This window comes from Melozone crissalis, unplaced genomic scaffold, assembly GCF_028551555.1.
Source record: "Melozone crissalis strain CALT ecotype California unplaced genomic scaffold, PUWL_Pcris_2 ptg000019l_1, whole genome shotgun sequence".
NCBI lineage: Eukaryota > Metazoa > Chordata > Aves > Passeriformes > Passerellidae > Melozone > Melozone crissalis.
In genome coordinates this window covers 5,755,970-5,774,321 of record NW_026535797.1, presented here as the reverse complement: position 1 = coordinate 5,774,321, position 18,352 = coordinate 5,755,970, and the positions used below count along the sequence as shown (strand labels likewise).

Here is an 18,352-nt window from a genome sequence, read left to right as displayed (position 1 = left end):
GTGAGATGAAATTAAAATTGCACATGAGGCTTTCTGCTGGGCCAAGCCACGTGGCTGAGCCAGGCTGCTGCTCACAGACACCTCTCCCATCTCTGTGCACCATCCTCTGATAGTTTCCTTTTGGCCATTGCTTTGATCTTGACAACAAGGACCTTTGCCTCTCTCCTTGGGATTTCTTCCCCTCCTTCCCATTTCCAGCTCCAAAATAAATGCAAAGTTCAGCACTTGTGCTTCTGGGTGAGTCATCTTTGCTGATCAGTGAAGTTCCATCTATCACTTCTTAACAATTCTGGCTGAGTCCTCAGGTCACACCATACCAAGAATTGGATTCAAGTCCTGAGACCTCTTCCTCTACCTGTTTAGTTTTACTAAATGCCTCCTGGGGAACATATTATAATTAGTTTTTGGGATGGCCAGAACAAAACTGAATGCCACTCTAAGGGAAGCAGTGGAAGATAGAAACATTAAGCTTCTGTAAAGCAATCTGCAGAGTTTAATGCAAGACAGAGGCTCTGTGTTTTGAAAGGTGAGCCTTCAGGGGCTGTTTTCTACATTGTTATCTTTCTCCTGCAAATTCAGCTTATGTCACTTATATCCAGCAAGTCATCTCTGTCCCCCTGTAAGCTCATTATCTTGCAGATAAAAGGCCAGCACAGTATCTCTTTTCACTGTCTGCAGTGGATGGCCCCTTCAGGCTTGGTCCAGGAGTTATCTCCACAGCTAGTTTTCAAATTTTTCTAAACCCTATGCATTTCATTAATGACCCAATTGAAGTAAGCAATGAATGAGGTGCCTGTCTGTCCACAGAGTGTTACATGGGCTCGGGATGGGCCAGAATTATTTACTTGCTCAAAGCCTTATTCACTGCATCCTTTGGGCTCCTATTAGGGGACTTTTCAGGATGCAAAATGCTTAAGTAGAAATCCTGGCATCACTTGAGTCAGGAGAATTTTGCCATTTAATTAATTACCCTGGGACTCTGCCCTTTGCCTCGATGGATTTCTCATCTCCTCTTTCTATTGACTTCACTACTCTACGAGCACCATTTTAGCCAGACATGATAGCATTACTTAGGCCTCGGCTTTGCAGCTCACATAATCAATACATAATCCAGTCTCCAGAGAAATCAATGGATAATTCCTGTTGTTGCTGCAGAGACAGCACGATCAATATCTCTGCTGATCACTGTGTCTGAGCCCAGGAAAGTACCTTCTCTGTGGGCTCTCTGGAAAAGCTCATCTTTCCCAGGTTCAGTTCTGGGAAAATGTCTGGGTGGCAGAATGGCAACTGTGTTACTCAAATTAATGCTTTCTAGTCAGGATTTATTTTAATAAACGTTTGTCTGCCACTGAGGCCAGGCTGTAATGTAGTGTGGTAGGGAATCTGAAGAATCACAGTGTTGCCTTGATTAGGAGTCCCTTTGCTGTGGTCTCAGGCAAAAAGGCTTTTTTCTCACGCTTTGCTCGAGTCCTATTTCCTCATCCTTTACCCACTGTTTATAATACAAATGTTAGTTAACTAAACACTTACTGAGGGCTTCTGTCTCCTGCAGTGGTGCCAAACTTGCAGGAGAGCCTGTGGAAACAACTTGGAGCCTGCCCTGCCCTGATGATGCTGCCCCAGAATAGGTCCTTGGGTGGTCCCTGTGTTCTGTCCTTGCAATGCCTTTGCTCAGACTGGTAGAAGGTCTGGGCTGGAGTCATCAACTCCTCTGGTTTTGTGCTCATCAGAGGTATTGAAGCTCTGCTTCTCTTTCCCTGTTTTCTGGAGAGGTTACACTCCCCAGTGCTCATGCCTCCTCACTGTTTGTCATTCTTGGTCAGGAAAAGCACTGGGATGCTTTGCTCATTGAGAAGAAGCCTTCTGGCTTCCCTGTGTTTGCTGGAATTGCTCTGACTTGACCCTTTGGACAGTGGAAACTCAATTCCACTAATGGATGTCAACCACACATGTGAACCTGGCTTCCATCTGCCTGTGAGGCAGGGCAGGCCCCAGCCTGCTCCAGCTCCTCCCAGAGCAGCCAGCCCATCCAAAGGGACTCTGCAAACAAAGAGCAGATCTGCTCAGGGTTATCTGACAGCAGGAAGGCTCTATTTGCCTCCCCTTGGCTAATGAATATGCTAATTATAATTTCCTCCTCCCTGTTTTGGGGGTCATCTTTTCCCTATCCCCTCTGCATGCCCCTCATGACTTCTATTTGGTTTGTATGGATTATCCAGTGGCCAGGGAAGTTAATTCTGAAAGACTTTCAGGTCCATTCAGCTTTCCCAGAAACAGCCTTTTCTGCCTGAAAACCTTGCTCACATGGGAAAAAAGGAATCAGCCTTTTCCAGCTGTCTGGAACACTGACTTGCAAACCATCCAGGAATCTGCAGGAGACGGCTTTTGTGTGTTTGCACAGGATGACATTAAAATAGACCTCTGGTGAGCCCAGCCCCTTGCATTCCCAGCACTCAGCCTTGGAGGGAGATGGATGGGAGAGATGGGATGACTCTTTCTGCCCACTGGCTGCAGGGAACCTGGGCAGGCTCTGAGTGTCTCAGCTTTTAGGTGATTAAAGTGTGATGAGGTGAATTCCATGCTAGATGTCATGCAGAATACATTAAATTACCTGGCATGGCATATCCACCCAGGTTTCTGGGCACCATTTCTCAGTAGTTCAGGAGTCCTTTGAAGAGCTGACCTACCCACCCCATCCATTCCCCCACTTGCTGCAGCTTTGCTGGTTCAGTTTCAGATTTCTGCAACTAAAACTGTAATGGATCAACAAATGTCTCTCTGAGCTCAGGATTCCATGTGCTAAACTCAGAAGCAGTAACAGAGAACCCCAACAAAGCAGAGAATCAAGAAGCTCATGGTGAGAATGGAACTTAATCAAACCTTATTTCTCACCTGGTTCCCTTGTAATAGGAAATTAGGATTCTGGAAAAACATCTGGAGACTTCAGCATCTGAGTAGCCTCAGAAGAACAGGTCAGGCAGATTCCAGTGAGATGCCTGAGGCTGACACCTTTGGCTGGGAGGATGTAACTAGAAGAATCAGTAAGCTGGTAGACTGTGCTAATTTAACTTGGAACCAGGAATCACAGGATTTTAATTTTCACCCAAAAAATATATTTCATTTCCTTAAAATATTGCTTGATAAGTGTAAAAAGTGAAATTTTTAAAAAAGTGTTTTTATAAATTGATTTAGAAATAACCAGCATATTTAAATTGTGGATATGTGACACTTCAAGCTATTAATGTTTATTTTTTTCCCCAGTAATCCAACAACACTGAAAAGTCATTTAACCTGCTTGCCAAGCTTTAGCTTGTATGCTAATTTATTTTTTTTAACCAAGTCAGACTCTGACCTGAGTCAAAAATCAAGCACATAGCAAGTTTATTATCCTTACACTGATGTTGTTTGTCCAACAAGCAAAAGTGAGGAAGAGTGGAATATGCCACTGCAAACAGCATGTCATTCCCTACAATAAATGTCCTCCCTCCCAGCTCCTTGCAGATGGCTGTTACCATCTGACTGCTAATGGGTTGTGTGATCCAGGTGATGTGGGAATGCCCTGTTTCCAGCTGTGATTTTGTTTGCCTTCCTGGGTGTTTCCAATCTGTCTGTGAGTGGGCCACTGGCTCTTGCCTGATGTTTGTTTCATTTGTTTCCTAATTCTTTTCAAGACCTTCCCGGACTCTCTTTTGGATTTTCATTTTTTTCATTCAAAATTTTCCTCAGGATTTTGATCTGCCAATGGAAAAAGATTAGGGCAAATTCTATAGAATTTCCTCTGCAAGTCATGGCAAAACATCAGCTCAGTGTGGCTCAGGCTTCAGCCTGCAAGGGAAGGGTTACTCCTGTTTACAGCCTTGTGTCTCAGGAGTGAATTCAAGCAGGGATCTGTTTGTTTTCCTGCAAGAAAGCCACTCTGTAACGTTTAGGTTGTAAGTGAGTGTTTATCTGTTTAGGGGTTGTTGTTTTTTGGGGTTTTTTTCTGGTTTTTTAATGGAAAAAATGACATTTGGTTTACCAGAGGAAGCCAAGCTATGACTATTGCAACATAAGGTTGCTTGCTAATGTTTAGGCCATCTATCAGTGCAGGAGGATGTTAAAAGGTAGGAAGGTCCTGATAAGAGGCTGGACACTGGATGTTGTCCAAACCTATTAAACACATGTGACAAGAGAAAAAAATCTTCCTGAGGAGAGAAGCTTTCAGAATTGTCCTGTCATGTTTGCTGTTAGTAATAGTGGGAATACATTGTTCTCCCAAAAAGCTTTATCAAATATCTGGCTGCTTGTGGCCATGGCTCTGTTGGGTTGTTAGCAAAAGTGATTCTGTGACACTCCAAAGGTTTGTGAGTAGCCTCACTGTGGGGTGGACAGAAAATCCTGCTTGATATAAACCTGCTCTTCTCTGTCCCTTAAGCTGCCCTCCTCATCCTGCTGACAGGTTATTTCATCTGTTTCCATCCTTTAATCTGGGTGCAAAATGCTTTTAAGGCAAAAAAAAGGGCAACAACAAGCAAAACAAAACTTTCCCTTCCCCTGCTTTAAAAGCAAATTTATTTAAAACTATTTCAGCTAGCTGGTTTATGAGCACCCCTCCACCAATAAACCTATTGTCTACAGAAAGGAGGAAAAATATGTTTCTTTGGTGAAGAAACCTCTGTGAGCATGTCTACAAAAAGGAGGAAAAAATGTGTTTCTTTGTTGAAGAAACCTCTATGAGCATGTTTCTAAAGAATAATTTTTAAAGTATGGCTAGGGAAGAACTAGGGTTTGAAGATCAGGAAAATATTCTGCAAGCACTTCTTGTGAGGCCCAATTTCTCACTAATTGAAGTCAAAAGCATATCTTCTATGCTGACCAGTTTAGAGCCATAAAATAAGCTGTACCAAAAACCCTGTAACTGGTTGGGATTGTGGTGAGTGTTTCTGTTTAATTGAAGAGTATAAAGTCTGCAGCTGATTCACTGGACTTGCAAAAGGAGATGATGAAGCAACTAAATGTTGTCTCATGGGACAATTTGTTATTTCAAAATTACTTTCTATGGGGCTTTGGGTGTTTAAACTCTGGTCACCAATAGGAGCCAGGAAGAATTTTCTCCTTCTTGAGTCTAGGCAGCCTTTTCCTTTGTTGCTCCGAAACTCCTGTTGTGGTTATGCCCCCATATTTCTGTGAATCAAACAAGTCAACATTCCAAGGAAACCACACTTTGGACAGAAGAGCTGTGTGTAGGAAACATGTTGACTCACACCACTTGCAAGGCAGTTGCTTGTTTGCCACTATCAGGAGCACAAATGCGGTTTCTAGAAAGGAGCAGCTACAAAAAATGTCTGCTGAGAAGAGGAAAAACAAGGTACACCAGATAGCAGGCCCTGTTGCTGACTAACAGGAGGGCCAAAAAATAATTCATATACTTCCTATGCACTTGTCAGAAGGGAAACCTCAGAGGCTGCTGTTTCCCCAAGGAAAGGCGCAGTTCTAGACTGCAGCTTGTATCCCAGCTCCAAAGAGGAAGGATGCTGGGAACCCAGGGAGGAAACTTCTCCTTTTTCTGCTGCTGGGCTTGCTGAGGCACCAGAGGCAACCTGAGGAGTCCAGGGCAAGTGGGGGAGCCTGAAGCTACTCCAGATCTAGCCCCAGAGCTGAGGTGGCCCCTTGTGCAGTATCAGTACAACCCTCCAGGCCAGGACATGCTCAGCTGCTGGCTGAGGGCTCTGCTGCCTCCACTCATTGTGTTTCTCTGTGTGTCAACATGTGTTTTGATAGTTTAGCGGCATATGAGGGAAAACAGATTTGTCATGACTCCAGATCAGCTTGCAGCTACAAAACAAACCCCACAGCTGACAGGCACTGATGATTTGCTTCATTCAGATTACAGCAAGTGATCCTGCCCTGGGTATGGGGATTGGGCTCAATATTTTCTCTGCCATTGACCCTCTCTGTAATCCTCATGAGATATTTCATGTCTTTGGCCCCTATTCCCACTCTCAGGGCTGGTGGGATTGGTTTGCTTTGGAAGCTCTGGCTCCCATGACATGTCTGTAATGCCTGGCACTGTGGGTCCCCATTCTTAGGTGTCATGTCTACACACTTGTAATAGATAAATTGCTGCTAATAACAGCTGCCTTCCATGCTCCCCATCCACCCCACTGTAAATTCCTATATCTGTCCTCTCAAAGCAAATATCCTGGAATTATGAAGCCTTTTGCTTTACTGGTTCTGCTCATACAGACCCAAATGACTGTGGCAAGGGAAAAAAATAAAAGTAAAGAGAAAATGCAGAAGTTGATTAGTTAAAGTGTTGCAGCTGCTCCTGATGTAGAATTGGCTGTTTACCACACATACAGCTCAGACTGAATAGATAAGATCAGACACAGGGAAAGGCAAAAGAATGTTCCAAGATTTCTTTGTGTAACGCCAAAAGGCATCAGGAGACTGCGTGTGCTGTGGCAGTGCTGGGATCCTTTCCCTCACCAGGAATGCCCAGCCTTGGTTTCCCAAAATCTAAATACAACCAAGACATTCCATCTCCTCATCTGCTGCTCTCCTCTGAATTTCTTGATGGGACTCAGTCATCTTAAAGGTCTTTCCCAACCTAAAAGAATTTTGGATTCCCCCTGTCAGTCCCTTCACACTTTCCCTCAGTCAGTCTCTGGCTGCGTGGCTGAAACTTCCCTGGCTGGAGTTTAGAGTGCTGGATAAAGCCAGAATTTCCAGGTTTTTGTGTATGAACTGTTCTTGTCTGATCATGCATCATCTCAAACAAAAAAAAGTTCATTTTAGCCTGTTTCTGTCATAGTTTTGAGGTCTCTACTAGTAGCAAATCTGTGTGGAGATTTTCAAACAGATTATATGTGGAACATTGCTGTCAACATCTGAAAACACACATATCATGAAGACAAATGCTTGGAAGGCAATTTGAGATGCAGCTCAAGAAAAGTTACAGCCTGAACTTTTGTCCATTGACTGAAAGGTTTTTAATTGTTTTAAGCCAGTTCGTTGTGGAATGTTTTCATAACCTGAAACATAACATATGCTGCACGTTATTTATTTTACGCAAGTGACTTTTAAAATAACTCATCGTGTTTCAGTATCAGCTGCATGCCTGAAAGTTGCCAGGAAAGCAGTTGTGTTTGTGACAGAAGTTTGCATCAGGTCTATTCAATCTAAAGAGTGTGGAATCTTTCTGGTTCATATGGCTTCTGTAGTGATGAGCAGTTGTGCTGTAAGGCACCCTGATGACTCACATCCACTGGCAGGAGCTGGTGTGAAATGAAAGCCTGTGCTTCTAGGTTTCTATTCTTTATTCACTAATTGCAAGGGACAATTGGACTGATTTGAGGAATCTGAGCATCTCTAGCTTTCATTTATCCCAGTGCGACTTCTTTGATTTCAGTCACAGGTGATGATCAAATCCTCTGCAAAACACATCTCTCAACCTCCTGTGCACCCTTCTGTAAAATATTGTGAGATTGCCACCTAGCTCATGAAGACTTAATCCTGCACTGAAGATTTAATATTCTGAGGTTCTTAGATGAAAATCATTGTGTAAGGATGAAGAATTACCTCCAAACTATGGACCTGCTCTGTTTCTTACCAAGTCAGTCTGGACAGACTCAATGCTTTCCCTTTTTCTGCTCTGAACTTCAGGGATCTGCAAGCCACATCATTTATTTTTTTAGGAGACAGTGATGATTGAGACAAGTCTTTGAAGCAGGATTGCTAATTTGCAGAGAAGATTCTTATTCCTTTACTCAGAGCTACAGGTTTCCTTTGGTGAGCACTCAGCAAACAAACTCCCTTCCTCATCTGTTCTCATGGCCATGCCATGTGCCTGTGCTTTATGAAGCCCAGTGTTTTGCAAAATCATTGGTACAAAGGACTGGGAAAGGGCTCAAGAGCTTCTTGCATTGAACAGAGATCAAATACACTTAGATGATCAACAGATGTCTGAGTGCCCTTGGAGGTCTTTCAGACCTTTGAGAACAGATTCCACAATATTCATAGGCCTGTTCTTCTGCTTCCCTGTGTGAAAAATTAGAATAAAAAGCCTTCATATCCAATTAAATGGATTTCTTCACATCATTCCCCCAGAGCAGACCAGAATATGCAGAATAATTGATCCCTGCCCTTTTTATTAAAAACATTTCTATATTAAAAGACCTTTATCAAGTTTCACCCCTGTTTTTCCAGCCTAAACAGATTCTAAGATTCCTCAATGCTTTCCTCTGGGCTTTTTTTCCTAAGCTTGTTTCCCAACACTCCAGGCACTTGGTGCTCTTGTCAGCTCTCTGTAGGTTTCTCAAATGGTGGTGACCCCAGCTGGACATGTCTTTAGCTGGATCCTCAACACATCCCTCTCAGTCCACTTTGTCATTTGGGCACTTTTCCCACAGGAACACCAGTGTTACCCACAATGAGCCAGCTCTGCCCACGCAGGTTTGTGTTGTGTGTGCATCTGCTCTGGGAATAACTGGGGACACCTGCTTCCCACCTCACCCCAGCTTCACAAGTGTGAACCCCAGCTGCTGGGCTGCCAGAAAAATGCTTCTGTTCCTTGAAAGTGCCAATCTTTGCTTGCTGCCTGCTTTCACTCCCACAGGCGTGGAGGCGACGCCTGTAGCACGCCACGTCTTGACCGAGGTCATGCACAGTAAATGTTTGGAAATGTATCTTATCTCATAAGAAAAGCCAGAAAAAATGACACATCTTCATGAAAAAGTAAAAGAGAAGGTCTTCTGAATGCCTCCCTTGGTACTGCCAGCACTTCAGCTTGTTTGATAAAGAGTTTGATTTGCTGATAGATCCACACAAGGTCGGATCTCCCCCACACAGTCGCAAGGGAAGCACTGAGAGGTGCTGTGAGTGGCATGGCAAACACATAGTGATGACTTTAGGAGAAGGTTTTTTGACGGCTGTGCTGTTCAGTGAACTCAGCAAAGACTGGGTCTTGGAGATCTGGGTGAAATGGCCTGTAGCAAAACTTACAGAGCTGTCAGAAAAGGAGAGGCCACATTTTAAAGAGTAGCGACGCAACATGACATTCACAATAACAGATGATGGGGAGCCACAGAGCCTGGAAGTTTTCATCTGATCTGAACCAGACTTTGCTACTCTTCAGTACTCCAGTGGAGTGCCAGGCCATGGGCAGCACCAGATACTGCTGCTGGACAGGGCCCTGCTGGCTTCCAGAGTCTTTGTGGGCATGAACACAACTAACCCTGAGCAAGTATGTGACATGTCATGCCATTAATGGAAAGGGAAGAGCATCTGAGAGGAACTCTTTTATAAAAACAGAAAAAAAGAAAAAATTTAGAGAAGAAGACTTTTCTCAGGGTGGGCTAATGGCACTCAGAAGTAACTGAAAGAAATATCCATTTCTTGTTTCTCAAATAACCACTAACACGATTCCTAGTTGCATTCTTTTCTTTTCTTAAAAATTAAATGGGAGAGTATCATAAAACAGAGCTATTGCTATGCCAGCAAAGTATTTGTAGAGCGGTTTTCAGTTTCTGGCCATTAAAGAGAAGGTACAGGAGGTAGGAGATTTTGGTTAAAACCTGGTAAAAGTACTGTGGACTTTTGGACTATTATTAAAAGGTCTGATCAATAAGGATAATATGATGAGAGAAATTTTTGTTGTAGGATCAACTTCAGCACATCTTGTACTGCCATGAATCTGGTTTCAGTTCCATCAGCTTTACCCTAGTGTTAATCAGTTGGTTTGACTGGCATAATTTCTGATTACATTATTGTAAGTGAGATCAAGAGTCTCCTTCTTTGCCTTCAGGAAACAGAATAGCCATTAGGGGAAATGTGGAACTAACTATGCTTGTAACTCCCCGGTGTTTTGTTTTGAATGCAAGAAGGTGTAACTGGTTTCTGCAGGTGTTTCTCAAGAGTTAGCAGAATATTCTTTGTCACAAGCTCAGATGTAATGGCCTTAATCACGGTGTATGGCTCTCCTAGCTGCCACAGGACATTTAATATGTTGGAAAAGGTGTCTCTGTTCCCTTGTAAAAGCCAAATTTGCTTTTATAGCCCTTGCCCATAATGCAGCAGGAGAATGGTGTTAATAACCATTTCATTGTGGCTGCAGAAATCTTCTGCACCTCTCCAGGGAAGGAGCAACTTTTTCATCTGTAAAAAGGCCCAAGTGTTACCTTTGGAAGCTTTCACTCTTGGGATCCAAAGGCTTCCTTGCACTCATAACCTGTGCTACCTAATGGTTCTCCAGGGGAGCAGAAGTAGGTTGGTGGGTTGGGTTTTGGGCTGTAATTGTTTCTGGCTTTGTTTGAACTTCTGAAGGCTGTGGGTATGCACAGCATTCACACAGGGAAAGTGGCAGCCATGGCTGTTTAATGGGAGCAGTGGGGACTGGCAAGTCTCAAGGAGAGTCTCAGGAAGGGTCCTACAAGGGCTCCCTGGAGCTGCAGGCACAGTTGGGAAGGGTTGGGTATGTTCTTCCCAGGCATGTGGTGCCCTGAACTCTGTGGAGGGCTGCAGAACAGCACAAAATGTTTTGGTGGGTCTACAGAAGCTTTGGAAATTATCAGCCTTTGGAAAAAAAAGAAAAAAACAAACCAACACAACCTCTATTCCTTGTTACAGAAAATGGAGGGGTCTAGGGAGGTGTTTGCACTGCACTCGAAGGCTTTAGTCCATGCACAGGATTTCAGTGAGTTCATGTCTTTGCCCACCTTGATATTTTTACCTTGCTCAAGTTTGTGCAGAGAAAGTAAAGACTCAGAGGTCAGCAATGAGTGGTTTTGAAAAACCAAGTGGTGACTGTATCTCCCACAAACTTGGAGAGAGGAATCACAGTTTGTGTCATTTGTAAATACTTCCCACATTGTCTTACTTACTATTTCTTTTGCTCATTCTTCCCCCCCTTTCACTACAAGAATTTAATTTCCTCTTTATGAATAAGAGTTAGCTGATGCTTATAATTTATTTTTAAGTGTACTTTGATCTCAGACAAAGTCTGATGGGATTAGTACTCTAGTAATGTGTCATGGGCATGATCTTCAACACTAACCTCAAGGCAGTTTACCTTCCACTGGGAAATGAACTCCCAATGGGAGATGAAGTTGCCTGGCATGAGTAAGAATCAGGTCACTTGGTCTAAATGACTAATTATGCAGTTTAGTACTTAGCTTTTGGATTCCTGTTTTGACCTCCAAAGGCAGAACGAGTTCCAGATGTAGTCAGTAGTAACTTCAGTTAGAGGCCCCGGTATGGATTTTACTGAAGTGCTGCTCCATTCACATCAAAAACACCCCTGGTCCACAGCAGCCCCAAAACTGTGGAGTTCAGGGGTGTTTCTGTTCCCTGTAAATCAGAGGGATGATCATCTTGAAACAGGGTTTGAACCACTGGATTCACACAGCCACCTACCAACCTTGGACTACCTGTGAGGATGTATCTGCAAATGTGTATCCACTGAGTGCATAAATTGTAAATTAAAGGTATTCATTCATCTGGTTTCTGGCCAAAATCAGCTGAAATACTGCTAGTCATTAGGCTTTTGTTCATATCTGAATATTGCTTTGACAGCCTTTGCTTTAATCTGCTTCCCTGTCTTCCCCCAGTAGTTTCAGTGCTGTAGGACTGGAAAACAGGAGGTTTTTTTTGTTTCATTGCTTCCCTCTTGCCTCTACTCACTCTCTTGAACCAAAACTGGGAGACTTAGATTTTGTTGTGAGCACATGTAGTTACCTTAGTGGTCAGTCAAGCTGACAAAATCTGGCTTTGTCTCAGTCTCTACCTTTTAGATGTTGACATGAGGGGCTGATCTACCTCTCAAAAAACCATGAGACTTCGTAATTATTAGTAATCTACTCTGTCTGTGATTAAAAGTGAGTGTTCCCTAGATATCTTTTGCTGAGGAAATGGAGGAATATATTGAGGGAATGAGGAAACATTTCAGTGAGGTCAGAGGTGTCCCCAGCACGTTCTGCAGATTGTCTGTCAAGGCTGGGCAGTGAGAGTGCATTGCACAGAGTGCACAGACAGTTCTGTAAACCATGTTCCCATTTAAAAACATTCAAGTGGAACAAACTTACTTTTTCATGTCACAACTGGGATCATATTCACATTTCAGTAGTGGGAAGGGAAAGATAAAAGACTTAATTCAGCTCTCAACATGCTGGAGATTTTCTGTGGCTCCACCTCTGCCCCTTCCTCTGTCCTCATTCCCAGTGTTTTTGAACTCTGCCTGCAATGCATTTCAGGGCTTGCCGAGATATCTCTGACTAGGGGTGAGTTAATGAGAACATCTGGCCAGGAATGAGGGATGATGCTCTGTGCCCCACCCACTCAGCACATCTGGTGGCTGTGGGCATGGATGGGGACCTTACTGAGCATTAAGGCTTCTGCAAGGAAAGAGGATTTCACCCTCTATGGCTGAGTTTATTGAAAATACCCAAATCCAATTGGTTACATAAAGGGACTTTCATGTAGATGGGAGAAATGCCTATGAGTAGGTGCATACACACACACACCCCCCCAATATACACTTTGTAATATAATTACAGTATACAGTCAATGTGTAAGGATGTGGAGTGCCTAAAAATCTGTCCTTTTCGATAATTAGTCCCAAAAGTCCTAAACTGGTTAACCATCAAGGCATTTTGCAAGAGACCTCACTTTGGTGAGGTTTGCAGGGTTGAATATACATTCTCTCCAAAGGGAGGAGAAGATGAAAAGAGTGTATGTGGTTGGTTGGCAAAGTTCCTTTCTGAAATTATTATTTTAAAGTTGCTGAATTATTTTTGTCTAAGGATGAACTAAAGTGTCCAGATACTTTTGTGAACATCTTTTTAATATATAGATAGATGTCAATCTATATCAATAAGTACCAATACTCTGCTCTTGTTTTGCTTTGCTGGTAAAAAAAGGGGAAAAAAAAGATGGATTTTTCGGACAGCACAATGAATCACCCATGAAGTGAAAATACTGGGCAAATTCTCTTTTGTTTAATAGAATGGGCTGTACACAGCTCAGGCCAGCACATTTTTCATGGGATGCAAGGGAGCAGTTCAAAGAATTGGCAAGGAGCGGGTCCTGCATATTCATGAGGCTGGGCAAGGAGGTGAAAGCACCGGAGAAGGCAGAAAAGCAATGTGAGGATAGAGTGGAATGTGGAGCGAGTTGCCACGGTATCCTATTTTACTGCTCTTTGACGTAAAGCTCCTTTGCTTTTACACAACCGCTGGAATTGAATGGAAGCAGCTCGGGGGCATAAATAATGTGCCTCTCACACGTTGGGAGAGCAGAACCTGCACCTCGCCGGGGATTTAATGTGCCCCTCTCTTCTCTCCCCAGTCTCCAGCCTATGTTCCCGAAGTCAGTCAAGAACTTATCCAGCAGACAGAGGAGAAACTGGAAAACAGCCCCTGCAAGGAGCTGTTCTCTCCCTGTACAAAGTAAGTATCACACACACCCGAAGATGCCAGGGCTGCAGCCAGCAGCTCGTGGGGAATGAATGTGGCAGGTAGGGAATGTGACATTCCAGCCTGGACCTGAGGCTCACATCTCTGCTCACACTCCTTGAGGCAGAGCTGACAAGCGGTGAAGTCATTTCATCTGAACAAAATGTAATAAATATTTCCATGCCATTATATAGCATGCACACAGGCACTTACTGTTTCAGGTATTTGACAGAGTGTTCCAGCCAAGTAAGCCAGCCGTGGATTTCATGCTGTGTGAAAAGAGCTACAATGATAATGTATCCAAAGAAAACATCTCTGTTTCAAAGTGAATAAAAATTAAGTGGCTATACAGTCCATTTAGACAGAGGAATGTGCAAACTTGCTCTGCATGGCTTTTCCAGAAAATCTTCACCAGGAGAACGGGGCTTTTTTAATTCTTTCTGTCTGCCCGTGGCGTTCAAACCAACATGCATTATTTCCCCCTTTGTCTGGGAAAAGGCTTATCAGTTTCTGCAGCCATTTGTGCCATTATGTGCTAAAGCTCCAGGTATGCAATCTGCCTTTGCAAACCCTGCCCTGAGTGCATGCACACCAGCAGATCATAAACCAATAAAAATATGAAAAGGAGGGCTGGTGGCACGCGGGCCCGTGCGGTTCCTGGCTGAGCGCGGTTTGTTTTCCCTGGGTGATGTAATGGGGATTTGTAAAATTTGCTCCGCTGTCATTCATTGTTTTGACTCATTTCATTGACCTTTTCTGGTTCCAGTTATTCTTTGAGCTGGTAGGAGCTGTGGGTTATTTCTGGCCTTCCCTTGTAGCACAGGCAGTTTCCCTGCATGGTGTCCCGTAGAGATGCTCTGTGCCTCGCACCAGTTGTGGGTGCCAGCCCCGGTGACAAAGGCAGAGCTGTGCTCCACACAAACCCCCCTGGTGCCTGTTTCCAGCTCCCAAATGGGTTTGAAAGCTGACAGTTCCCTCTAAAATGCACTTTGTTGTTGCCAAAGAGGGGAACTAAAAAGCAAACAACTGCTGAAAGGCAGCTATTGTTCTTTTAATATACGTGCAGCTTTTAATTAACTGAATGGAAAGGGCGAGCATTGGGCACCACTTAATGCAGGCTCCTTCCTTTATCCCATCCTGAAACTGAGAAATGAGCCAGGTTTGGGACCTTGTTAATAAATATGCTGATCATCTCACACGGACTAAAATGAGGTCAAAAGGAAGTTTTAAAAAATTGCTGTTGGTATTTACTGGTGCTGAATGATGTTAATTTTGGAAGGGTTCACAGTCAGACCAGGAAAGGGAGGCATACATACAAATATAAAGCCTGCTGTCCTGGAGGAGCAGGGATGGGATGAGTTCCATTCACTTCTTCATAGATAAAAATCAGTCTGCAAGAAAAGTGCATGTATGTAGCTTCTGCTTTTAGCTTTAATATTTTGACTGTCTGCTCCTGCCCTCCTCCAACATCACCTAGAAATCCGATGTTGAATTTGGATATTTGTTAAAGCAAATTAAGACTTACTTTTAATTTCATTTTGTAATCTTTAATCCATTAAGGGAAACAGTTATGATCTGTGTCCAGTCAAAGCTAATGAAGACAGCAGCAATTTGACTTGTGCATTCTGAACATGTGCAATTACCTGCCTTCTCCAAATTGATGGTGCAAGAATTACAAAAAAAAATAATATTGTAACTGAGAAATTCCAAAAATACTAGCTCATGAACGGGGAGGAACTGAACTGAGGAGACACATTACTCATGGTGACTTGTTTGCTCTGAGAACTGCCTCAGGGTAAGACATGGACTATCCATCCCCCGACTAGAGCAGTCATTCAGAGAAGATTTCCTCCTTCCAGCAAGATCTGTAAATGTGTCTCTATGCCCTCAGACACAGACACAAATGTGTCTGTGTACACCCAGACAGAAATGCTCATTTCTTTGGGCGCTTTTCACCCAAACCCAACTTGGTCCCTGCCAGTGCTGCCAGCAGAGGTGGCTGCAGGAGCCCCAGTAAGCACAGCAAGAACCAGCACCAGCAGTTGTTGAACAGCCTGATCACCTTCATTTTAGACAGCTCCCAGCTCAGCCCATGTTTTCTTAGTTCCAAGCCCTTGGCCTTTCTGATGGGATGCCTGATGCTCTCTGGCTCTTTGCTGCCTGCCACAAGCAAGAGACTTTATTCTCACATTTGCAGACTGACCTTTTCATTCCTTTATTCCTTCCATTATGCAAAAGGCTCCATCTACTGCATGAGCCCCAAAATTCTTTTCCTGATCCAGAAGCAAATCCACATCCCTGTTCAGACTTTTCTTTCCTCTGTTTTACTCTACTAAAGCACATAGCTGTTAGGAAATCCCCTTTGACCGTAGTCACATGTACTATTCTTCCATATAGCAGGAATTGAAACTGATCTTTTTGCTCAAAATGATGCCTCAGATGGTCTCTTTTTGATAGAAATGGGCTTCAGCCAAAAGTTTTTTATCCAGATGTAAACATCCCTCAAATTTTAGGAGCTCAGTTCCTGAGGATGTTGTTTCAGTTTACTAACAGAAGCAAAGACATTCACTCTGTGGTGGCTAACAACCTCTGTAAAAGTCCTTTAAAGCCAGTGGGAGTTGCCCTGATAATTTTCAGCAAGCATCACCAGTATTCAGCTTGTGTGAGGCCTCCTGTTATGAGATACATCAAGCACATCACTTTGTCTCTATGTTGAAACAGTGAGCAAAATAAAGTACAAAATAAAGTAGAAGTAACATAATCCTACTGTAAAAGAACTCTGGACTTTTCTCCTCTTGTTTTATTTCTCTTTTGCTCAAAGTTCAGGATTATAAAATGCTTATATATCCTTTTCATCTGAGATAGATCTGTCCTTGACCACCTCAGTGGGGAACCATTCCAAGAGTACCTAAACAGCATGTACTTCGACAGGTTCCTCCAGTGGAAGTGGTTGGAAAGGTAAGTGTCACAAGACTTCTTTTTTTTAAATAAAAAATAAATTAAAATGTTTATTTTTACTTTCCATGCAAAGTCTGTCGAATATGCTCAAAATCAGACACTTGAGATAATGTTTGCTTCTACAGCTCAAGTGCTGGACCATTTAATGGGCTTAGGTACATTAAACATATTAGGTATGATTAATGTACATTCAGCAACTTCAGCTGTCTTTCTGTTTAGCTGCCCTCTGAATGTGGTGACTTTTTGTCTGGACCAGTTGTCACTGTTATTAAATCACTCCAAAGAGAGGGAAAATGCGGCCTATAGGTCCTCTCGCTGTATTTATTGGCTGGACATTCCTGAGCACATTTAATAACCAGGCAGCCTTGGTGGGTATTAATTTGCAAGGAGAGTGCCTTTCCCCTGTCAGGGGGTGCTGCACAGACGGTCGCTGCTGGGTGACCGTGACCTTGGGCAGGGAGAAGCCCCATTTTGCACAAATGGCATTAATTACGGCGGCTGAGCCAGGGCCGGATCCGAGAGCGCTGTGTGGCAGCAGGGCGCCTCCAGATCAAAGGAGCTGTGCCAGTTCCTCTCCCTGGAAAGCTGCAGAGCTGCTGCTCAGGAGGGGTGGGCACAGGGAAGAGCCATTTCATGCCAAGACATGCTCCACATGCCATCTTCACTGAGCCCAGCATTTACTCTTCTATTTCAATTAAAAAAACATCGGGTGATTCATCTCTAGCCAGGCTATTTCCTATCTGTTTTCACATTAGGGATAAGGAATTTTCTGCAATGCTTTGAGGATTTTTTTTTTCCATTCCCCCAACAAGTGTGACAAGCTGTTGGATATGCCTGGCTTAAGAAGCTGGGAGAATTGTTTTTGGGATTAGCAAAGAGGTGTTAGTAGCATGGAGAGATCAACAGCTCCAAAGGAGCAGTCACAGAGTCCATTTATTCCAGGGACATTGCTGAACATGTAGCTATCAATACTAATTGATGCTTTCAACCCCAAAAGCATTTGCAGCAGCCTCATGGAATACTGAAAAAACCCATTTTTTCCTCTTCTAGTTTTTTACTGTCTGCATACTATTCTTCCCCTAGTTTGGAAAACAATAAAGGGCATTAATTAAAGGATTCAGTTCAGCATTTATTCTTCATTGTCATCGACCTCATCATCCCTGTGGTGGGAACAGCCACGTCCCTGTGCTCCCTCTGCCGGCTGGCTGCCTGCCAGAGGGGAGCAAGGGGAGCAGGAGTGTTCATATCCACTGCTGGGATCCCTGTAAAGCCTTGGTGCTGGAAACAAAACGGGATCTCGCTGAACCTGGAATTCTTCTTCTGTCGTGTTGTAAAACTTCTACAGTAGCAAAGTAAAGGTTTGGTATAGGGTTGGAGCTGTTCTGGTGGAGCAGATTTTGTGGGAAGCCTGGTAGATTGTGTAGGGATCCTATCAAGTGATGTCAAGGGAGCACTCTGCCCTCAAAGACAGATTTATTTAACCTTAATTTAGTTCTTGATCCCTTTTTGCCCTTGATGCTCCCCCAGGAAGCAGGTAGCCCAGAGGGAATGGACTGGCTTGGATCTCGTCTTCCTGCTCTCCCAGTCTGTAAATGTCACACAAATCCTCCTGCTCCCAGAATTGTTTCTGCCTTTCATTCATATGAGTTTCATGTTTTGTTTAACACAACAGAAATATTTTCTGGTGGTTTGAATTTTGGATCTGTTTTTCGCATCTTGCAGGCCAAGCAAAGCAATGTGTTAGCCCACCCTATGTGTCATGGGAATTAATATCTCACTGGAAGATCTCAGGCTTCCTCTTTGCTTAACAAAGGCCAAAGCTGTATAATGGAGATTCAGAACCCTCCTTGGTCCTAAGATGCTAGCAGAAATTATACTGATGACTCACTAATGTGTTGTATTTTATTACAGCTTAATATGTTGGAATTGAAAAGTTCAAGCCATACATAGTATTGAAGTAATGTAAT

General features: G+C 43.4%; 1 protein-coding gene across 2 annotated transcripts in view; it reads left to right on the top strand.

Moving 5' to 3' along the window:
- GRK5 (G protein-coupled receptor kinase 5) overlaps positions 1 to 18,352 on the top strand; it is a 151,394-nt gene that overhangs the window by 107,806 nt on the left and 25,236 nt on the right. Inside the window, exons 5-6 of one of the 2 annotated variants that reach the window (XM_054276544.1) lie at positions 13,321 to 13,421; positions 16,293 to 16,385. In XM_054276544.1, coding sequence (XP_054132519.1) covers positions 13,321 to 13,421; positions 16,293 to 16,385 — 194 coding nt within the window. Of the gene's footprint in view, positions 1 to 13,320; positions 13,422 to 16,288; positions 16,386 to 18,352 lie in introns of both variants that reach the window. The other variant, XM_054276545.1, reaches the window with a different exon arrangement.